Source organism: Mustela nivalis (genome assembly GCF_964662115.1).
Source record: "Mustela nivalis genome assembly, chromosome: 10".
NCBI classification, from domain to species: domain Eukaryota; kingdom Metazoa; phylum Chordata; class Mammalia; order Carnivora; family Mustelidae; genus Mustela; species Mustela nivalis.
Window position 1 is genome coordinate 26,168,694 of NC_139029.1, and position 23,503 is coordinate 26,192,196.

Sequence of the window (23,503 nt, forward strand, 5' to 3'; positions counted from 1 at the left end):
CCTCTCCATTGGCCTTTGTTGCCGTCGGAGCGCCCCGCTTGACTCGTTCCCGTCCGCCCCCTGGGCCTGGCGGTCGCGCCTGCGCACTGGCAGCTGGCCGGGCGCTCGCAGGGGGAGCTGCTGCAGGCTCCGCGGCGGCGGCGGCAACGGAGGCTGCGGGGGCAGCGGCGCGAGCGGCCGGGCTTGGGGGGGGTGCCGAGCCCGGCCCGGAAGCCCGTGCAGCTAGAGTGCGGGGTACCTAGGCCCCTCACTCTGGACTCCACAGTCTCCGGGCCGCCTGACCTCCGCACGGGTATATGGGATGGAAGCGGGACCCTCGGGAGCAGGTAAGGGCCCCCGGGAGTGGGGGACGGTGCGTGCTCCAAGGACCGGGGGACTCCCGCGTGAAGAACAGGATTTCCGAGTGAGGAAAGGCTTCCTGAGTGAGGAGAGGGGCTCTTATGGGATGGGGGGCCCAGTTTGAAGGGGGGCTGTATGCAGTTCCGGGGGAAACCTTGTGAAGGAAGCCCTAAGACGGGGGCTGTTTATCAAAGGAGGCTGTATGCACTCCTGGAGGTGGGAAGTAATCTGGGAGAAGGGCCTGAACGTACGTAAGGACTCCCGGAGATCCCGGGAGGCCTACGGGGAGGCCCGGCAGGTGGCAGGGGGCGGGCTCCAGGTGTCCAGGAGAGGAGGGGGTCGACACAGATGGGCCCAGTGCTGCTGCATGCCGGGGGGCGGGGGCTGGGCTGGGCTAGTGTCTCTTGGGAGAAGGCGCCAGAGCTGGGCTGTGAGCTCCGCCCCAGCCGGGCCTGACGCTGGGGCTAGGGTCAGGGGGCGGTGGGTGGGGATCCAGTCCCGGGATTCCCCCCCGTGAGTCTGGGGAGCTGGAGCGGAGGCGCCGGAGCATGCGCGGAGGTGGCAGCTGGAAGGGGCAGCCCGAAGTGGTGGGGGCGTGGCTGCCCGAATCCCCCCCCTCCCCCATCCCGCCCGATTTGTCTTGGAAAAAGGAGCCCGCTGATGGGGCGCGTTCTCTCAAACGTTAAGTTGGCAGAGTGCAAATAGAAATGGTCCCCTTCCCCATCTTTGGGGCTCTTACACTTGATCCTGGAAACCCTCAGTCAGAATTTGCCAAGAACGGGTTGAGAGCAACTGCCAAAGTGCCGCCGTATGCTCCTTGGATGAGGAAAGACTGGAACCAAGGCAGTGTCCTCCCCCTGAAGAGAGAACTTAGAAAGGGTGTTGGTTACTGAAGGAGCAAGGCCAGGACCAGGTTTACCTGGAAGGGGTTGTCTGCCTGGCTTCCTCGTTTCTGGTCCAATACTTTGTAGAGATGGGACCTTTTAATCCAAAGACGATGATTTTTCCATTGAAATGTCTCCTCACGTGACGGCCTACTCTCTTTCTATTCTTTAATATTTTTTGTGGCTTCTATCCCCCCCTGGATATCTTTTCTTTCTCTTCTCTTTGTTCCCCAGAAACTGTCAGGGCCTTGTTATTAGATCCAAGGTTGCCAAGTTAGCCTTTTGTCACAGATAAGTTGTTTGGGGGAGGGGGAGTTTATAGCTTTCACCCTGGTGAGTTCCAGGTAATAGCCTTAACTTCTTATTCACAGGAAATCAGGGTGAAAGGAGATGAGAACAGAGAGACTGGTGTAGGGCTACCTGAAGACCAGAGTCTCCAGGATGGGCTGTGGAATAGTGGCACCTCCTGTGTCCTAGATCTCTTACCCTTTGATTGGAAGGAGCATTCTGAACCTGGGAATCCTTTAGGTCTTGTCCCACTACCTCCTTCCATTTGCTCTAGGGGTGGAAATAGGATTTCTATTCAGGACAAGAATTTCATTTCTTTTGGGACATGAATTTCATTGTTGGTGGAAAAATCATTGTCTTTTTATGCCTGATCTTACACTCCCCCCATCCTCCCCAACGTCTCCCCCCCCATCCCCCCAAAGAGATAGCTCCTACCAATTTACTCAGCTCATCCATTTAGTGATCTATATGTACTCAGTGACTAATTTCCCCCAAACAAAAATGACCTCGTAAAGGCTGTGTAGGACTTCATGAAGAATGCGGGGAGCACCTGACTTCAGAAAACCGTTTCTCCTTCCCTTAGGATTCTTTCTCCATTCTAGTAATTCTCCTGGTTTTCTAGGCTGGAGACTATTTGAGCAACCTGTGTACTAGATAGAGTAGGAGTAGGTCACAGAGGTCCAGATGGATTGCTGGGAGCTGGCACCCATACTACACTGCTAATGACTTCATTTTGATGAATTCCTAGTAGGCTCTGGAGTGATGAAGACATTTACTTTTTTTTCTTATTGCAAGATATAATCTTCTTGGGAAGGGACTAGAGCCTGGTATCTGGAGTCAGCTGTAGCCTAGTGGGACCAGCTTTACCTCATCAGAAGGCATAGTTGAAGTTCAGTCTGGAAGCTGTGAATGGAGGGACCCCATAACTGCCTCCTTCCCAGGCTAAGACTATTTTTTTGAAAGTTGGAGGACACAGTACACAAAATTAAAGGTACTGGTGCTCACTTTACTGGGCTATGTCCTGATGTGTGCTTTCTGTGCTCAGGTGTGTTCCAAGCACATATACTGGATTGGGAGCTTCAGGAGGGTAGAGGTAATATCTAATTTATCTGTGGAAACAGTGAGTTTTTAGGCCCTGACACAAAGTACACATTTAGTAAATGAAGTGAATCACATTCCATTGTGAACATAAATGGTTAAGCACATGTATGGATATTTAATAGTTGTATATACTCATGTGTGGATAAATTTTTTTTAGGAGAGGTTGGCTTCTTAGTCTTTGCTTACTGGACAGCTAACGCAGCCTTGAGTTTGTGTTTCGAATAGGCAGTCTGGCTCTCAAGGAGGTATGTGGGCCTCAAAACTGCAGGGAAGGAATCCCTGAGCCAGGCCTTTCAGCTTGGTTACTTTTCCTTCTCAGGGCTGGTTAGGGATGGGGGAGGGGGAGTGTCCTTTTCATGGCCCCTCCCTCCTTGCTTTTGTCTGCAAGGAAGGGCCCCGCCCCTTTTCCCCCAAGGCCCAAGCTTTGTCCTCCGTGAGGGGGCCCTCATCTGCATCACAAAGTGGCCGTCTGTCCCTGTCTGGGTTTGAAGGGAAGTGTCTCCCTTTCTCAGACTAAAAACTGGGGGCAGGGTGGGCTAAGGGGGAGGACTCTGTACAGCTCTAAGGCTTGCTGGGGGATGGGATGGGAGAGAGGTTCTCCCTTTTGCCTTCCCTAGTTTGAGGATGAAGGGGAAAAGGGGGTTCTTCTGTTTTCCCAAAGCCTCCTTGGAGTGGAGGGTGCCTAAGGCTGAATTTGATGTGTAGTCCTATGTCTGGGGAAGAGAAGCCTTTGAGTGTCCCATCCCCCATCATTTCCACCCAGCCCACAGCTCTAGGGGATGCCTTTTTTCCCAAGAATCCAAATGATTATTCAGCCTGGAAGGCTATGGAGGTGAATGGAATGTAAAAATTTGGGGAAGGGAAGGGTATCTCTTATATCCACCAGGATGTTTATTTTTTGCAGGGTGTATAATTGTTTTTTAGCAGTTTGCAGGTGTTTGAATGTTGTGTATGCATGTGTGTTCTTCATGATATATCTGTGGATATTTGTTTATTCATTTAATATCTGTATGTTGGACACCTCCTATATGCTAGGAGGCAAGATACAGTCCCTGCTCTTGAAGAACTCACCATCTAGGGCGGTGAGGGGTATATATATAAAGGTAAACTGTCTAGGTCTAAGTGTGTGTTTGGGTGTGTATGACAGGAATGTGTCTTACTATGTGTTTGCATATATCTATTGCTTATATGTAATTTTTGTCCAGCTCTTTCTGGGGTAGGCACCCAGGTGCTAGTAGTTAGGCTTTCACTTCCCTATGTAGCTTGGTCCTTGATGGCCCTTTACTCCCAGGCTGAGCCTCCCTTTCTGTCTGCATTTCCCTGTCTGCAGAGTGGGGCTGGGCTTGACAGGTAGTTAGAAGGAGACATAGCAGCTTAGCTCTGGGAAGCTTGCCCCTCCCGAGAATGGTTCTGACCTCTTCCTGACCCCCCAGCTGAGGATATGCCCCATCCCCCCTGCCTGGCAGACTGTGAAAGCAGAGCTATGATGATGGGAGGTTCTGGGCTGGTTTATTCGTCTCTCCCACCTGGGCTGGTCCTCTAGTGGCAATGACGATAGTAGCTATGGACAGAGGCTTCTCTTAGGCAGTGTCCCTTTTTCTTCTCTTTCCCCTCAAGCTAGAAAATAAAACTAGGGGCAGCAATCTAGCTGGTGGCAAAAGAGGAGAAAGTAGTGGAAGCTGGCCCTGCCCTAGCCCTTTCCCAGGGGCCTGCTCTATCTTGAAACTGATCCCTTCTGTTACTGTCTGGGCTCTCTGTGTGGCAGGAGCTGTGCCTGTGCAAAGCACCTTATTCTCCTCCTCAGAGCCAGTATCTCATTCTTCTCCAGCATGTTAATGGCTGCCTCTCCTTCCCAAGTTCTGTACACTAGCCTATTCTTAGTCCAGTTTCCTGTGTTCTGCCTGTCTTCATTCCTTAGCTTTTTCTTCTTGTGAACTTTTTCTTCTTTGTCTCCCTAGTTGCAGCCTTGCTTCTTGCTCAGGCTTCCAACTCTAACCTTTATGTTTCCCAGGCCCTAACTCCAGCCTTCCCTCTTTCCTAGATTAAGCCTCTTTCTGCTGTGATTTCCAGTTGTGGCCTCTTTGTCAGCTTCCTGTTTCAGCCTCTCTCCTTTCTTTTGTCTCCAAACTGTATTTTTTTTAGCCTTTTCAACTTTAATGTCTTTCCAACCTCAGCCATTCAGTTGCCTTAATCCGTTCTAAAACATTGTCTCCCTCACATCCCCCTAGCCTGACCTTCTTTGGATCTTCCTCCTGCTTACATTGCAGAGGAGCATTATGATGTTGCTATTTCATGTTCAGGATGGTGATAAGTGAAGTGAGCATCTGGCTGGCAGAGAAGAGAAGAGAATTCTTGGTCTGTTAGATACCTGGTGGAGGCAGGTGTCTTAATCTAGTACAAGAAAGAAAGTTTTATTATTGGGAGCCAGATTTAGCTCCTCTGCTTAACATGTAATAGAAACATATTAAGTATTCACTTGATGAATCGAAGAGAGACAAGAAGGATAATTTTCCTATCTGGAGAGAGGTTTGAGAAAAATGAACGTGGGTTGTCTGAGTGGAAGACAACTGTGGAACCCCTCAGTTGAGTTGGGTAGGCAGGAAGGAGGCTTCCCTTATACTCTCCTGTTTGGTTCCGGGAGGCCTTGTGCCTTCTCTGATCAGAATGATATGAAGATTGCTAGACTCTACCCTCACCAGCCTCTTTATCTTGTAGCTGCAGGCGCCTACCTGCCCCCCCTGCAGCAGGTGTTCCAGGCACCTCGCCGACCTGGCATTGGTACTGTGGGGAAACCAATCAAGCTCCTGGCCAATTACTTTGAGGTGGACATCCCTAAGATTGACGTCTACCACTACGAGGTGGATATCAAGCCGGATAAGTGTCCTCGCAGAGTCAACCGGTAAGTGATGCACATAAGCTGCCAAATCCAGGGGTCTTTACTGTCCTGAGTCTCAGAATCTTCAGAGACTGTCCAGGAAACTGGTAGAGGGTGGTATCACCAGATTCAAAGAAGTTTTTGAGGAGGAGATTCCAGGTAAGGTAAACACTGAAAAATATCATTGAATTTGGCTATTAAGAGATATTGGTGCCTTTTGCAAAGGAATTTCAGCAGAGTAATTGGGTTAGTTAGTAATCTAACTACAGTGAGTTGACGAATAAGTAGTGTGGTAAGGACAGTGAGAGCAAATAGCCTTTATTAAATAGCTTGACAGTGAAGCATGGGGAGAGAGAGAGACTATGTTGGTTAGAGAGGATTTATAGGAGTCAAGTACAGTGCATTGTGCATTGCAGTACTTGTTAAAATGAATGAATGAACTGAAAGTTTTTAAGAAGGAGACCTAGATAAACAGGAGAAGAAGCTAATTAAAGGTACTGGGCAGAAGGGAGAGGAATGAGTTCCTACTTATTGCTAAGGCAGAAAGACATTATAGAACAGACACATAGTTGGAGGAATTAGCCTTGGAAAAAGCAATACTTCTTTCTTTCTTCCCTTTTTTTTTTTTTAAGATTTTATTTTTAAGTAATCTCTCTACCCAGCATGGAGCTCAGACTTAGAACCCTGAGAATAAGAGTCTGATGCTCTTCCAACTAAGCCATCTGGGTGCCCCGAAGCAATATTTCTTTTCAGAATTAATTTATTTCATTATTACTTGAAAACTACATATGCACAATGTAAAAATAAATAAAATATTACAAAAAGAGCAGCAGTGAAAAATGTCTCCTGTTACCCTGGTCCTTAGTCCCCTAGTCCTTTTTTCTAAAGGCATTCATTGTTACCATTCTTGAGTATGCTCCCACATATTTTTGTTTGCATATGTAAGCATATGTGTATATAAAATGTTTTTTAAAATGCACAAAATAGGGGTCCTGGGGTGGCTCCGTTGATTAAGTATCTGCCTTTGGCTCAGGTCATGTTCCCAGGGTCCTGGGATGAAGCCCCACATTGGGCGCCCTGCTCAGTGGGGAGCCTGCTTCCCCCTCTCTCTCTGCCTGCCTCTCTGCCTACTTGTGATCTCTGTCAAATAAATAAATAAAATCTTAAAAACACACACACACAGGGCACCTGGGTGGCTCAGTGGGTTAAGCCTCTGCCTTTGGCTCAGGTCATGATCTCTAGGTCCTGGGATCGAGCCCCACATCAGGCTCTCTGCTCAGAAGGGAGCCCGCTTCCCTCGCCCACCACCCTCTGCCTGCGTCTCTGCCTACTTATGATCTCTCTCTCTGTCAAATAAATAAATAAAATCTTTAAAAAACAAAACAAAACAAACAAACAAAAAAACCCATACACACAAAATATAGAATCCAGTAAGCCTTGTTTGTACCTTGCTTTTTTCCACTGAACAATATATATCAGATCATGTATACCTGCCTTAGTCTTTTACATAGCTCCATAGATATTCCATTGAATGGATGTATTATAACTTATTTAATAAATCTATGGAGGAACACTTAGCTTTAACCTAAACTTTTGCTACAAAAGTGAAACTGTTGAATATTATCAAATGTAGATACATTTTTGCACTGAAATATGAGTGTATCTATAGGATAAATTCCTAGGTGTGGAATTGCTGGCATAATACATTGAAAAATTTGGAGATACTACCAGTTGTTTTTTTTTGTTTATTTGTTTTGTTTTGTTTTTTTAAGGTAAATTGTACCAATTTATACTCCCATTATCAGAATATTAGTTCCTCTTCCCTCTGTACCAGTCCAGTGTATTGGATTTTTTGACCTTTGGAATTCTGATATGTAGAAAATTATATCTTGGATCAATTTTACTTATTTTTTAAAGTAAGTTCTTTGCCCAGCTTGGGGCTTGAACTTACAGCCCTGAGATCAAGAGTTGCAGCTCTACCAACTGAGCGAGCCAGGTGCCCCAATCTTGGTTTAATTTAATTTTATTTCTTTTTTAATTTTTTATTTTTTTAAAGATTTTATTTATTTGACAGACAGAGATCACAAGTAGGCAGAGAGGCAGGCAGAGAGAAAGAGGGAAGCAGGCTCCCTGCTAAGCAGAGATCCCGATGGGGCTCGATTCCAGGACCCTGGGATCATGACCTGAGCCGAAGGCAGAGACTAACCCACTGAGCCACACAGGCGCCCCTTGGTTTAATTTTAAATTGAGTTTCTCTATTGAGTGAAGTTGAACACATTTTCATATATTTAAAAATTACATATGGAGGGGACATTTCAAGTGTGAGAAGAAAAGAAAAGAGGTCTGCCTACATAAATATGTTTATTCATATGTCTGGGAACTTGAAGGTGGCCTTGCCTATCTTGTGCTCTTTTTAGAGTCATTAGAGTTGATTTTTTTTTTTTTTTAAGATTTTTGAAATTTATTCATTTGACAGACAGAGATCTCAAGTAGGCAGAGAGGCAGGCAGAGAGAGAGGAGGAAGCAGGCTCCCTGCTAAGCAGAGAGCCCCATGCAGGTCTCAGTCCCATGACCCTGAGATCATGACATGAGCCGAAGGCAGAGGCTTAACCCACTGAACCACTGGGGCTTCCCTAGAGTTGATTTTTGATTGGAGGTAGAAACGGGTTCTGGAGTTAAAGGGTAGAGGAGAAAGTTTGACACAGTCTGTGAGGGATGGTACTGATCAGGGACATGGAAAAGATTGCTTGGTAGCACTGAAGCCTAATTAGGATTGAAACCATGTATTTATTGTTATTTACAAATACAGTTTGAGGGTTTTTTTAAACCAATAGTATTCAAGAGCTTTGGTTTAGAAAGTAAAGAGGTCAGATTGTTGGGTGGAATGGTATTCTGAAGGATAAATGGACATTCTGGAATCTTAGGGGCAGAGGACAGGAAGTAAAATCAAGAAAGAGATGATAATGAGGTGGGACTTAGAGCTTCAGAGAGATGGAAGAGATAGGGTTCTTCCACGGTTTATTCCTATTTCAATTCACACCTTTTCCTCATCTACCTTTTTTATGTCTCAGTTTGGGGATTGGAGCAGCCTGGATTCTGTTCCTGATTCTAGATAGACCTTGGGAATGAATCCTTTTCTTCTCTGCCTCCCCACTCTGCCTCCAGAAGGCACATGTACTACTCTTTCAGATTCTTTAGAGCCTTGGTGATCTGAGAACCAGAAGCATCACTTGATAGCTTATTAAGACTGTAGAATTTCAGACTTTGCTCTAGACCTGAATTAGAATCTGCATTTTAATAAAATCTCCAGGTGATTCATATGAAAGTTAACATTTGAGAAGCACTACCACAGAGTAGAGATTAGAGTAGCTGCTAGGAGGGGGTGGACATTACCTGAACATCGAATTGCCTCCAAGAGCTTGAAGTAGTAGTCTCTCAGCTTCCATAGGCTGCTTCTATCCCCCACAGGGAGGTGGTGGAATACATGGTCCAGCATTTCAAGCCTCAGATCTTTGGTGATCGCAAGCCTGTGTATGATGGAAAGAAGAACATTTACACTGTCACAGCACTGCCCATTGGCAATGAACGGGTAAGCTGGGAGTCAGGCTAGATGTGCCAGGGGTCTGGGGTGGTACACAACTCATGTAAGTCTATTTGGAGTCTGGCAGTTCAGAAATACCTCTCATCTTTTATGATGAGAAAGTGTGTTTTAGGGTGAGGGATGGGTAGATGCTGATGTTTATTTAGCCAGTGTATATCTGTCCTTGTCCCAAACACTGAGGTTAGACTTAAAATAGACCTAAAGACTTCCTGCTAAGTTGAGAGGGATAGAAGTACTAAGCTAAGGTGGCTAGAGACTAAATGTCTGGATTTCCTCTGAAATCTTCATTGTTAGCCCTGTCAGTTTAAGGAGCAAGTGCTTGGGAAATTTATGTGGTGGGGGAAGCTGGGGCAGGGCAAGGAATGTTGGACTGTGTGGAAAGCACTGGCAATCCTTCACCTCCTTTCTTCTGAAGGTTGACTTTGAGGTGACAATCCCTGGGGAAGGGAAGGATCGAATCTTTAAGGTCTCCATCAAGTGGCTAGCTATTGTTAGCTGGCGCATGCTGCACGAGGCCCTTGTCAGTGGGCAGATCCCTGTTCCCTTGGAGTCTGTGCAAGCCCTGGATGTGGCCATGAGGCACCTGGCATCCATGAGGTACTGGGTTTAGTTTGTAACTGGGCAACTAGTGGTGGCATAATTGCTATGTGGGGAGGTGGGGAAAATAAGCACTTATTAAGGTCCCACAATATGCATTTCAAATAAAACATATGCCAAACAGTATGCATATATATTTAGGTGGTTTAAAGCCTTGGCCCTGGCCCTTATAGATATCTTTGGACCTCCACCCCATCTGTCCCTGCGGGACAGAGAAAAGATAGACTTGTGCAAGGTCAGTCATACAACTAGTCAAGGATCAGAGCTGGAATTAAAGCCCTGGTGTCCTGCCTTCCAGGCCAGGGCTCCTCCGTGCCCAGGATGCCTCACAGGGTGGGGGCCTGTGCCCGAGGGACCAGTTCTCTGCCTGTCCCTGCCAGGTACACCCCCGTGGGCCGCTCCTTCTTCTCACCGCCTGAGGGCTACTACCACCCGCTGGGGGGTGGGCGCGAGGTCTGGTTCGGCTTTCACCAGTCTGTGCGCCCTGCCATGTGGAAGATGATGCTCAACATTGACGGTGAGTGGGGAGAGCTATGGAGCCAGGGGCACCCTGAGTCCAGTGACCACACTCCCAGCCTTATCCCTCCCAGCTCTGCAACCACACTCCTAGTCTAATCCCTATAGCCCTGGGACCCCTCCCCCATCCCAATACCCTATAAGGAAGAGGGTGTAAAGAGCAGTGCCTCCATTTATTCTGAAAGACCAAACCTGAGCTGAGCTATATCCTATATCCACCCTGTCCCCACAGTCTCAGCCACTGCCTTCTACAAGGCACAGCCGGTGATTGAGTTCATGTGTGAGGTGCTAGACATCAGGAACATAGACGAGCAACCCAAGCCCCTCACAGACTCTCAGCGTGTGCGTTTCACCAAGGAGATCAAAGGTGAGGACCCAACCAGGTGGGGAAGGGAAACAGCACCACTTTGTCTTTAGTCCTAAAAGGAAATCCCCTTGGGATATATTCAGGGGAGAGGCCAAGCCTGGGTGCATGAGCAGCCTTTTCCAACTCTGACAAGCAGTGTGTGTATTCCAGGGCTAAAGGTGGAAGTAACCCACTGTGGACAGATGAAGAGGAAATACCGTGTGTGTAATGTTACCCGCCGCCCTGCCAGCCATCAGACGTGAGTTGACAGGCTGCTAAGCTGTACCTTAGTGGAAGAGGGCTGATATTTCAGCATAACTTCTTTCACTCTTGTCCCTCTCCCCTAACCCTAACAGCCTTGAGGATGAGGCGTTTTTTTCAAAGATAAGCTGTGGGAGTTTGCCATCCATCCTCCAAACTTCCCAGATCCTTGATACTCTCCTTGACATTTTTACCTTCTTGGTCTCTACCTTTCCTCCTTGGGCCTTTACTATAGAACAAGAGTATTCCCCTGACTGCTGCCTCAGTTCTGTAAATGTAAGGATCTTTCACAACTTACTCTTCGTTCTGAAAAAGAAGTCAGGGCTCCTGGGCTAGACCTTGGGGAATTTGTTATTGATTCTATCTACCTCCTTGACCTCAGACTGCGACTATGAGTCTCTGCTGTGTGTTGGACTTTATGGTCAGCACTAGAAATGCATATGAGTCAGATATGGTCTTGAGTATTGTGGAACTTGCCTTTCAGATCTTTTGTCTTCCCTATCAGAGCCCTGTCTTGCCTGTTTTCCTGTGAATGGCAGTGCTCAAAGAGGCTGGATAGGGATGAAGCCAAGTCTGGGGCTTCCCGTGGTTGTAAGTCTAAAGAGGTGGGATTAAGTGCTGGACTCTGACACTTCCTTCCCTTCCCCCGAACAGGTTTCCCTTGCAGCTAGAGAGTGGACAGACTGTGGAGTGCACCGTGGCACAGTATTTCAAGCAGAAATATAACCTTCAGCTCAAGTATCCCCACCTGCCCTGCCTGCAAGTTGGCCAGGAACAAAAGCATACCTACCTGCCCTTAGAGGTGAGGCTGCCAAGTAATGGCTGGGTTGGAGAACAAGCATTGTACCTGCACACTGGTGGTCAGAGGTGTGTTCTCCCATTCATAGTCTCTCATTCTCATTTTGAAGCTTGGAAAATTGACGTTCTGAGAGGTATGAGGTCATTTTGTGAATTGTAGGCCTCATTCTTACCTGCTAATTTCTTTCGTTATTCCCCATCCTGCTATCATGTTCTTTTAGGACTGCCAGGTAAGGTGAAAGCTGTATTTATGTTTAATAACTAAGTAGTTTATTCAGGACAGAGATTTCAGATATCTGAATTCATTTTTATTTTTATTTCTCTTATCCTGTCTTAACTTTCGATTTTTCTTATCTGGAGCTGGGGATCCTAAATGATCTAGAGATACAAGTATACCTTATTTTCCAGAAAATAGAGATATCTGTTAGTTATGATGTGAATCCTACTCACTGTTACCACTGTGGTGATCAGTGTGTTCCTTTTGAAAAGGTTTTAGCCCCAAGATTTATCATATCTTAATGCTTTAACAGATCTTTGAAGCCTGCAGTTCAAGAATAGAAATGCTATTTAAATCCTAAAATACAAATGCAGAACCATTGGGCTATATTTGAATTGGTATACACTAGCCAAAATGTGTAATGAGAAGCTACTGCTGACTTCTTCATTGTTTAGTCCAGTACTACTCAAAGTGTGATCAGTAGACAAATAGCAACAGATATTACTTGGGGGACTTGTTTGAAATGTGGGACTTGTTGAAATGTGAAGCAAGTGGGACTTGTTTGAAATGTGGAATCTCAGGTTCCACCTAGAACTGTTGAATCAAAATCTTTTAACAGAATCCAGAGAGGATTCATATGAACATTAAAATTGGAGGAGCACTAACCTAGAATAACATCTCACTCTGTTTCCACAGCAAGAGTCAAATAGATGGGACCAAAGCTCAAGCCTTCCATTAGCTTCTGGGAATTTAGAGCTAACCAGAGGAAATTAGGCAGAGGGAAGAGAAGATCCCCAAACCTAAGAACTCTGACTTTAGTTAATAGCTGTTGATGTGGGTACCTGGGTGGCTCAGTGGGTTAAGCCTCTGCCCTCGGCTCAGGTCATGGTCTTAGGGTCCTGGGATGGAGCCCCGCATTGGGCTCTCTGCTCGACAGGAAGCCTGCTTCCCCCTTTCTCTCTGCCTGCCTCTCTGCCTACTTGTGATCTCTCTCTCTCAAATAAATAAATAAAATCTTTAAAAAAAAAAAAAAAAAAGCCTTGATGCACGGAAAGTATGTTCTCTTGAGGTGAAAGCAGGAGTTTTCAAAGACAATCCCAGCTAAGTAGATAGGCTTTAGTTAATATCTTCTGCAAGCTAAGATTTTTAGCAAATTAACATTACTTCTGTGTAAACATTAGTTTCCAAGGTGATTAATTTATATAATGACATATTTTTATTCTTCTTATTATTTATTTCAAATATTAATTGAGCTCCTGCTGTGTGTTATTTGCTCTTTTAAGTGCCGGGAATGTAGAGATTAACAAGACAGACAAGGTCCCTGTCATAGAGTGTAATATTCTAGAAGGGGGAGATAGACAATAAATAAGATATTTTGACATAGCTGTAAGTGGTATCAGAATAATAAAACAGATAAAGGGGACAGAAGTATGGAAGGAGGGGTTTGGAGAGCCACTTTAGTTATGGTCAGGGAGGGTCTCTTTTAGGTGACATTTGAGTCCTAAATTTTGAGTTAGAGACAACCTTCATTAACCTGAGGGAAGATCCTTCCAGGCAGGAAGTAAATGATAAGTACAAACTCTCTAAAGCATCAGGGAGCTTGGATTTTTTTAAGAGGTATAAGGCCATAGTGGCTGGTGTGTAGTATATGAGGTGAAAAGTAGTAGGGGATGATTTCAGAGAGAGGTGCAGGGTCCAATCATGTCAGCAATTGTAGCCAGGTGGGTTTTTTTTTTTTTTTAAATATCACTGTTTAGAATAACTTTATCAAGATATAATTTGTATACATAAAACTTACCCTCTTAAAATGTATAGTTCAGTGGTTTTGAGTATGTTTAAAATTGTATAACCATCATTATTATCTAATTCTAAAATATTTCATCATTTCCAGAAGAAAACCCATATCCATCAGTAGTCACTTACACTTCTTCTCTCACCAGTCAGCCCTTAGTAATCACTAATCTATTTCTGTCTTTGTGCATTTGTCTGTTCTGGACATTTCATATAAATAAAATTATATAATATATGCCCTTTTTTGACTGGCATATTCCACTTAGCATAATGTCTTAAAGGTTCATTAAATTGTATCATGTGTCAGAATTTTTTTTTCCTTTTCAGGGCTAAGTAATATTTTTTGGTACATATATGCCACATTTTTTAATCCATTCCTTCATTGATGGATACGTTAGGTTGATTTCACTTTTTTAGCTATAATGAATAATGCTGCTATGAATATAGGTGTACAGATATTCTAGTCCCTGCTTTCACTTCGAGTACATACTCAGATGTAGATTTACTGAATCATATCATAATTATGTGTTTAACTTCGTGAGGATTCACCATACTGTTTCCACAGTGGCTGTACGATTTCATATTCTCATGAGCAACACACAGGGTTCCAGTTTCTCCATATCCCTGCTTTAGTTTTTTCCCTAATGTTGATTCTGTAGCTTAAATAATCTGTCAAGAGTGCAACAACTTTAAGGTGCTTTTAAGAAGGCAACCTCCTAAATTTTAACAATTCTAGATTTTTATTAATTGAATTGACCAATTTGTATATTCTTTGAGATATGGAATTTAAGGGCAGGTGACCCTGTCCTGGTTTCCCTACCATTGTTCACAATAAACTTCGGAAATTAGGAGGAAAACCAGTACTTAAATAGTGTTGGCCCTCCGTGAACAAATTATACATTTCATTTTGTGTAACTCCTCACAACAACCTTGTAGACAGCTAGAGTTTTATCCTGTGACTGAAATTAAAGAAGCAGAGTCTCAGAGTAGTTAAGAGACCTGCCCAAGGTAATATCACCTAGAAATGGCAAAGCTGGACTTCAAACTCAAGTCCTTCCAACCTGCTGGCTCTCTCTGCACTGCCAAAAGGCTTCCTATTCACAGCATCTTGAATATAGTATATTGGGGAATGGAAGTCTTGTACTCTACTAGAAAGTCTTTTTTCTGATCTCTGCTGTGTTCTCTTGGGTCCCAAAACAGGAATGCATGGTGGGAACTCACACCAATAGAGGACGCTGTCAGCCAATAGAGACTGATTTCTATAGTCCAAGGGCTTAGTGATCATCTGTAGGCTGGGGCTCAAGAGTTAAGAGCCATCTCCAGTTCTACTGGTGGATTGCAGGGGAGCATCTGACTGCTTGTCATCACTGAAGGGCTGTCTACTACCTTTGGAATCCAGTTTGTGTGTATTGAGTTTTTTAGTATTCAGAAGAGCTCTATACTGGGTCCTTTGGTAAATAATAATTTATGCTAGAGTTTACTATATGCGGTCCTTTAAGTGCTTTATTTTATTTAGTCTCTGAACAACCGTATTGGATTGTTACTGTTCTCCCCAGTTAACATGAGGCCTGAGCCTAGATCTGGCTCTGGATTCCATAATCTGTTAATGACAAAGTGGCTATATTGCCTTTTGTATTGTACATGGATATTTTCTAACTTGTCTCTGCACAAGAAATTTTGCAATCCCCTTCCCAGGGCTGACAGCCAAGGTCTCTTCCCTTATTGTGGGGCTCTGGGTACAGGGTGGACTGTACTCAAGCCAGAGCTACCTGTCCTTCTCGTTTCCTCAGGTCTGTAACATTGTGGCTGGGCAGCGCTGCATTAAGAAGTTGACCGACAACCAGACTTCGACCATGATAAAGGCTACAGCTAGGTCGGCCCCAGACAGACAGGAGGAGATTAGCCGCCTGGTCAGTAGGGCTGCAGAGAAATGTATGCTTGGTTGCTCAGTCATTGGGGCCCCTGGTAGATGCTTCTCTGCCTTGGCAGGATCCTCAGGAGAACACAAAGTCTGGATTTGTTGCCTGGGATTCCATAGGACTGCTCTTGTTTCTTGACCCTGTAGCTACTTGGCTTCCTATTTCTTTTTCCCTCCTGTATTACTTCCCTGTGTTATCCACTCCCACTTACTTCGTTTTCCACTTTCCCCCCCTTTTTAGGGCTATTACTTGCCAGCCCCAGCTGCTCTTCAGGGCTTTCTCCTTGGGACCCAGAGGGTGAGCAGTATTGCCAAGCTGCTGCTCTCCTGAGATCCCCTCCTTTTGTCTTGCAGATGAAGAATGCCAGCTACAACCTAGATCCCTACATCCAGGAATTTGGGATCAAAGTGAAGGATGACATGACGGAGGTGACGGGGCGAGTGCTGCCGGCGCCCATCTTGCAGTACGGCGGCCGGGTGAGCAGGGTCAGGGCCAGACAACATCTCTGGGGCATATGGGAGAGGGGCATTGGGTTTATATAGCCAGGGGCTTTTGCTCCCCTACTCACCTGGCTCTACTGAGGCTCACCTGGGCGCCCCCTCTGCCTATCCCCAGAACCGGGCCATTGCCACACCTAATCAGGGTGTCTGGGACATGCGGGGGAAACAGTTCTACAACGGGATTGAGATCAAAGTCTGGGCCATCGCCTGCTTCGCACCCCAAAAGCAGTGTCGAGAAGAGGTGCTCAAGTAAGGAGTTTTGGATGTATGGGTGGAAGGGAGGGAAGCACCCTAGAGCTGCCTACCTTCCCCTACCCACAGAGGGCCAAGATTTGATTTGTGGTCTCTTCTTTCTGACTCTTGACGCTGCTTCCCTGTGCTTCCTGGCTCAAACTTCTGCCTGTTCCTTTTCTGTCCATCTGTGGTCAGAAGTCTCCTATAAGTTGTATTTGTGTCAGAGATGATGATTTTAGGACATGAATCTCCTAAAGGAGACCTGAATTATTTTATTGTTAGAATTACTAGCATTGGTAGTAAATAATACAGTGATGAATATAATGTTGCAGCAACACTACTTAATTTTATGTTTTCTCATTTCATCTTTACAGTGAGTAGGTGGTGGTATTTCCATTTTCAGGAGACTGAGGCTCAAAGAGTACCTTGTACAAGGTTTGCATATCAAGAAGTTGTCAGAGTTGGGATCAAATTAGATCTGAGGCTTCAAAGCTTGTATTCCTCATTGGAAACAAAAGCTCAACTGGTTTTCTGGGCTCTCCTCTCCTATATACAGAATTTGTTCATTCAGGTCCAAGTGACCTGAATTAGATGAACATGAGTTGTAAGGGCCTCTTAGCTACCTGTGGCTGAGGGGCTAGGGACAGATGACAGCAATGAAGAAAATGATATCGCAAATGATTTAAAGGAATACATTAGGGGAGTAATAGTCTTCAGTGAATGAATGAATAGTAAAGTCAGTTTTTTTTTTATTGAGATATTTCAAGTACCGCAGAATTAACCCATTTAAAGTGTATAGTTCACTATTTCCTGTAGTCTTTTGATGTGGTTGCTTCTTATTTGGATCTAGAGTAGGGTCGAAGGGTCAGTGCACACCTAGACTGAGGAAAAGTTGGTGGAGCTGACCACTTTGGGTATTGACAAGGATAATAGAGTATGTGTCTGGCAGGTTCAGCTGGCATTGGGGATTTCATCAGAATTAGTTACAGTAGCTCCTGATGAATGTAGGGACTCTGGCTGCCCTACCTGTCTTTCTCCCTTCTCCCCTCATAGATATATAACTACCACCATCACACTTAATAGTTTATTTTATTATGTTTTTGTTTATTTTTTTAAAGATTTTATTTATTTATTTTGACAAAGACACAGTGAGAAAGGGAACACAAGCAGGGGGAGTGAGAGAGGGAGAACAGACTTCCCATGGAACAGGGAGTTTGATGTGGGGCTCAATCCCAGGACCCTGGGATCATGACTGAGCCGAAGGCAGATGCTTAATGACTGACCCACCCAGGCATCCTTAATAGTTTCTTTTCTTTCTTTCCTTTTTTTTTTTTTTAAGATTTTATTTATTTATTTGACAGACAGAGATCACAAGTAGGCAGAGAGACAGGCAGAGAGAGAGCGGGGGGGGTGGGAGCAGGCTTCCTGCTGAGCAGAGAGCCTGATGTGGGGCTCGATCCCAGGACCCCAAGATCATGACCCGAGCCGAAGGCAGCGGCTTAACCCACTGAGCCACCCAGGCGCCCCAATAGTTTCTTTTAAATGAGTTCCTCTTGTCCCCCTTCCTGGGATTTGGGGATTTTAGCGCCATTTAGATCAGGCTATTCGTAGCCTTGGCTTAGCATTAGAGAGCTGGCCCTTAGCAATGTCGGAAGGGCTCCCAGCTCTCTGCTTTTCTGTGGTCAGCTTGTTGGTAGCTCTATTCTCTGTATGCATCTCTCATTCTCGTGTTTTTTCCCTGCAAAGTTCTTTTGAAAAAATCCTTTGGGGTGTTTTGGGGTACAGAAACTGATAAACCTAGAATCTCAGAGTTGGGCATCTGTTCATCAGACATTCCCTTCTCCCAGTGATTCCCCAGATGCAAAGGGTAAGAATATGACTTGTACACCTGGGTCAGTGGTACTCAGTTGGATGTTTGGTTCTGGGCTAAAGATTAAAATCTGAGTCTTTGGGTATGGTAGTGGATGACATTATCCAGGGAGAATGTTCAGGGTGAACAGAGGCTGAATATAAGAACTCTGAGGAACTGGAAAGTAAATAGAGCAAAGTTCCTAAGTGTGAGTGAGGGGATGGGATCCAGAGCACAGGAAAAGGCATCCTTTCTGCTAAGATAGAGGGAGGAGTGAAGATGGCTGTGGAGGTAGAGAAATTGGTAATTGAGAATGGATGAGGGAGTCCTATGGTCAACCCTTAGAATTTTTCTTTTGGCTAAAGAAGTTCTGTTACCTCCACAGTATCCCTTTTAGGAGAAGATTTCAAGATCTTCCCTATTGTAGACTTCTTTCAACATGTGACCTCCAGCAGAGAACACAATAGTTAAGTGTGATTTGGTGTTAGAGAAAAGATTGGGTATACCACTTTCTTTGAAGTAGAGACCCACTTAATAAATTTGACTTACTAAGTTTGATACCTTTATATTCTCCGTATTAGTTCAGTCCTCCCTCTAATGTAGTCACTATCATGAAATATTATGACCTTCCATCTAATTTATGTTGTATGTACCTGTATATAAATGATTTTAAAACATTTTTAAAGATTTATTTATTTATTTTAGAGAGAGAGACATCTCAGGGGTAGGGAAGTGGGGAAGTGAGAAGGGGCAGAAGGAATCGGTGAGAGAAACCCAAGCAGACTCCAAGCTGAGCATGGAGCCCAACGTGGGGCTCAATCTCATGACCCTGAGATCATAACCCAGCTAAAACCAAGAGTCAGAGTTCAACCACATATGTCACCAAGGCACCCCTCAAGTGATTTTAAATTTTACATAACAGTATCATACTGTATTTATCTGTTTGCTTTTTTTTTTTTTACTAAATATGTGAAAAAATAGTTATTTTCTCACTATATAGGCTTCTGAATCTATCATATTTGTATTTATATACTATATAATGTCCCCTAAGTAATTGGCTTTATTCTCTGTATGTTGCTTTTACTCTAAATGTAGGATTTTCAAGTTAAGTTTTCTGCTATTCATTTCAATCTATCATCATATGTATGTAGCTTGATATTTTAAATCTACATGTGTACCCTTTCTTCCAACTTTGTCTTCCTTTCCTAGGGTAAAGCCCCAGAGCCAAAGGAAAGAAACTTGTTTAATTATTTGCTCTTAGGCTTAAAAGAATCAGTAGGGGAGGAGGGAGCTCATTTTTACTGAGTACCTCCTGTGCTTTGATCACTGTTGGAGTTTATTTTAATGTGATCAGAGGCCTGTCTCTTGGGCATTAGCCTATTGCTATGGACTTAGTGCCCACGAATCAGCTACTTGAGTGGGACAAGGTGGGGACTCAGAATTCCCACAGGTCCCTTCTCTGGGCTCCCTTGGCTCTCTGCTTATACCATTGAATACTTAGCAAGTGTGATTTTTTGTCCTACTCAACTATAAATTTGTTTTTTTACACTGGCGGTAATCCCGTCTCTTTTATGAGAATTTCTCATTGGCTGTCCTAGTCCTAGGTACCTAAGATAGTGGCATTTGTTCAGTGGTATTGAAGTGGGACTCACCGCCTCCTGTCATGACCATACTTGTGCTGCAGGAACTTCACAGACCAGCTACGGAAGATTTCCAAGGATGCAGGGATGCCCATCCAGGGCCAGCCTTGCTTCTGCAAATATGCGCAGGGGGCAGACAGCGTGGAGCCCATGTTCCGGCATCTCAAGAACACCTACTCAGGGCTGCAGCTCATTATCGTCATCCTGCCAGGGAAGACGCCAGTGTATGGTACAGTTCTCTGGGGACAGTGATAATGAAGATAGGAGTTTTCTCAGGGTAGCTCCCTCGAGGGGGGACTCAGTGTGGGTTCTTTGCTCTAGCCAGAGTTCTTCCTTAATATCAGCATTCATTTTGAAGGAGAAATATTAGCCTGTATGAGCCTTTGAGTTATCCCAGGTCCTGCTTATCTGCTCACATTCCATCCCAGTAACATTTACTGGGGTCCTCTGTGTGTTGATCTTCATGTGAGGGTAAGCTGAGCCAGATACAGATACAGGTCAGTCCAGATTCCTTCCTGTTCCTAGGAGTGTGTTGTCTATCAGGACATTGTGTAGCACACTCAAGCAGAATTTGTGGGGGTTCAGTAAGTGGTTTGTTGCCTGGGAATGACTTAGACTTTCTGAGAAGTTTTCTCTCTCTCCCACTTTTATTTATTTTATTTTTAAAAGATTTTATTTATTTATTTGACAGACAAGGATCACAAGTAGGCAGAGAGGCAGGCGGGGGGTGGGGGTGGGCAGGAAGCAGACTTCTTGCTGAGCTGATGCAGGGCTCGATCCCAGGACCCTGGAACCATGACCCGAGCCAGAGGCAGAGGCTTTAACCCACTGAACCACCCAGGCACCCCAGTAGATCTCTCCCGCTTTTAAGAATAGGGATGGCTTTATATATCTCTGGCTCAGTTCCTTTACTCTGTTTTCCCAGTACCTCTCCTGTTTCAGAAGAAGAGGTGTCCCTTCTCTTAACCTTATTCAACCCATGTATGCTTTTGTTCCGATCTCATCCTGCCACTTTTGGGACTTAATACCCTTTCATCCTCAAACATGTTTAGATTCCCCATCCAAGAGTACATTACCACAGTCATGCCATCTCCTTTAGCTTTTGTCTTCCTGTTTCTTGTTTTTCTTCATCATACATTTTGAATGAGTTCTCCACATTCTCTAGACCCACTTCCTCACCACCCACTTACTCCTTTGCTTCTTTCGTCTGTCTTACCTCTAACTTTCTCCAAAACTTCCCTGCAGAGAGCCATCTGTGACCTTTCTCACTTTTCTTCACTTGACTTTCTCCTGTCTCTCTTTAATTATTTTTGTCATTACCACATATGCCTGGTATTTTCCAGATTTCTATACCCTGCCTTTTCTATCTTTACATTCTAGTGAAATTTTCATTTATGTTAGTTGTTTATATCATTACCTCTTATTAATATATATTATAATGTATTATTAAATCTTGGTCCAACCCTTGACCTCTCTCCTGTTCCCACCTGTCCCTTTGATCTTTCTCACTTCTATAAGCATTTATTAATCACCCACTGTGTGTCAAACACTGTGCTAGGTTCTAAATACATTGGTGAATTAAACAGATGTAGTCTCTGCTCTTATAATTTGTTTTGGTGGACATCTCTTTAGTAGCTTGTCTTCTCTCTTTATCAGTAAGCTCTTTATGTCTTCTGTGTTTGACATCGTAATTGCTTCTTGGTACTTTCATCCAAACTCTGGAGGCAGTCTGTCTTCTCTTTGCTTCATCTCCATCATCATCTTTTTTACTGTCTTAAGATCTATTCTCTGCTCTCCACCCACACTTCTCAACTGAATTCTAACTTTTTTCTTAAATCTTTCTTGAATAAGAAAGGTTTTTCATTTACTGGATGAGACCTTTTGTGACTCTGCTCCCCCCAAAAAACCTTCATTGGTATGAATTAACAAGATAAAAATTTTCAGGGCCATGATCTTAGTTTAACCTTTTTAGCTTTATCTTGTACTATTCCCTCTGCCACACATACTGGAAAGATCACTTGTTCTGGAATTAGATAGAAGTAGATTTTAATTCTGGCTATGGCAGTGAACTGATTTAGGTAAAGTACCTAACCTTTTTGAGCCTCATGAATTAATTATATAAAAAGCAACATCTATGGGGCACCTGGTGGCTCAGTCATTGGGCGTCTGCCTTCCACTTGGGTTATGATCCCAGTGTCCTGGGATCAAGCCCTGCGTCAGGCTCTCTGCTCAACAAGGAGCCTGCTTCTCCCTCTTTGGCTCCCCCTGCTTATGTTCCCTCCCTTGCTGTGTCTCTCTCTGTGTGTCAAATAAATAAATAAAATCATTAAAAAAAAGCGACGTCTAGCACAGTGCCTGGCACATAGTAGATACTCTAAATGCCTCCTTTTTTCCTTCCTTCCTTCCTTCCTTCCTTCCTTCCTTCCTTCTTTCCTTTCTTTCTTAAGACTTTATTTATTTATTCATGAGAGATGGCGACAGAGAGGCAGAGGGGAGAAGCAGGCTCCCAAGGAGCAGGGAGCCCAATACGGGACTCAGTCCCCAAACCCCAGGATCGTGACCTGAACTGAAGGCAGATGCTTAACCAGCTGAGCCACTCAGATGCCCTAAATGCTCATTTCTTGCCTGTGCTTTCTAATCTCTGGCTTTGTTTACATCATTTGCCTTTTTCTAGAGTATCTAACTACTCTTCTTCTTATCCCCCTTGTTCCCCTTAAAATTCTCTCAAGTCTCAATTTAAGTGTATTTATTTCTGGAAGCCATCTCTCATCCTACCTAAAGGATAAATCTTTCTGGATTCCTCTGGAAATTTTATCAGGCTGCTAATCAGTTACTGCCTTCCTTGATACTATTTTGAGCATGTAGTAGATCTTATTTTGCTCTGAAACCTTCTTCCCTCTGCACATATAAACTTAAGGTAAAGCCTTCCACTGACATGATACTCAGTAATTGCTTATGGAGGGAAGTTGGTTGACCTCCACTTCATGCCTCTGGGCCTTTATTGATAGCCCTTGGATGCAAAATAAGGATACTTCTTAGGAGAACTGCCTTGAGTAATTATTCACATTTCTAGTTCCCTCCATTAAGGGAAGAGTCCAGTATTGGCTTGCTTGGGGAGTAGTATAGTACAGCATGCTTGGGGAAGACAGTGATTACTAAGAGAATTGTCCCCTGCCCTGGACTCAGTAATGCTATATTCTCCAGCCACAACCTTGATTAGGACCTTGGGTTTCTTCTACTTACATTTTGTTCTTTGATTATGTGCCATTTGGACAATGAAGACAATTAATTGCCTAGGAATTAAGCCAGCAGATAAGAGTAGCAGTTGTTCTCAAAACCCTCACCTTCCCTTCTTGGAGGCCAAAGCAAGGTCTAGTTGCATTGTGATTGCCCTGCGCGTATAGAAGGACAGTGTTACATTTGTTCAGTTCTGATCTGGTACCACATCTCATCCTGTCCTTAGTATTTTTAACTCCTTCCTCTCCACTAAATTGATCCTTTTTTTTTTAATGTAAACTTTTTATTGTAGCATATATAAAGAAATCCTAAGAGTTCAGTTGAATGAATTTTTACAAAATGCCACAGCAGGATAAACAGTACCCATTTTTGCAAGCAAAACATTACCGCAATCTCAGGCTGCCAGTCACTGCAGCTCCCCATCAATGGTAATCACTATTTTGGCTTCTAATGCCATAGATTCATTTTAATAGTCTTTGAAATTTGTGTAAATGAATCATTTATTAGGTA

The 23,503-nt window shown here is 44.3% G+C and overlaps 1 protein-coding gene across 4 annotated transcripts in view; it reads left to right on the forward strand.

The window, feature by feature from the left end:
* The first annotated feature begins 7 nt into the window (after positions 1-7).
* LOC309842554 (protein argonaute-1) overlaps positions 8-23,503 on the forward strand; it is a 38,163-nt gene continuing 14,667 nt past the window's right edge. Inside the window, exons 1-12 of one of the 4 annotated variants that reach the window (XM_082686872.1) lie at positions 8-326; positions 5,328-5,511; positions 8,956-9,076; positions 9,504-9,685; positions 10,066-10,202; positions 10,434-10,568; positions 10,719-10,806; positions 11,463-11,610; positions 15,405-15,524; positions 15,887-16,009; positions 16,149-16,282; positions 19,801-19,985. In XM_082686872.1, the coding sequence (XP_082542998.1) occupies positions 302-326; positions 5,328-5,511; positions 8,956-9,076; positions 9,504-9,685; positions 10,066-10,202; positions 10,434-10,568; positions 10,719-10,806; positions 11,463-11,610; positions 15,405-15,524; positions 15,887-16,009; positions 16,149-16,282; positions 19,801-19,985 (1,582 nt within the window). In that variant the 5' untranslated portion in view covers positions 8-301. Of the gene's footprint in view, positions 327-5,327; positions 5,512-8,955; positions 9,077-9,503; positions 9,686-9,983; positions 10,203-10,433; positions 10,569-10,718; positions 10,807-11,462; positions 11,611-15,404; positions 15,525-15,886; positions 16,019-16,148; positions 16,283-19,800; positions 19,986-23,503 lie in introns of all 4 variants that reach the window. The other 3 variants (XM_082686871.1, XM_082686873.1, XM_082686874.1) reach the window with 3 other exon arrangements.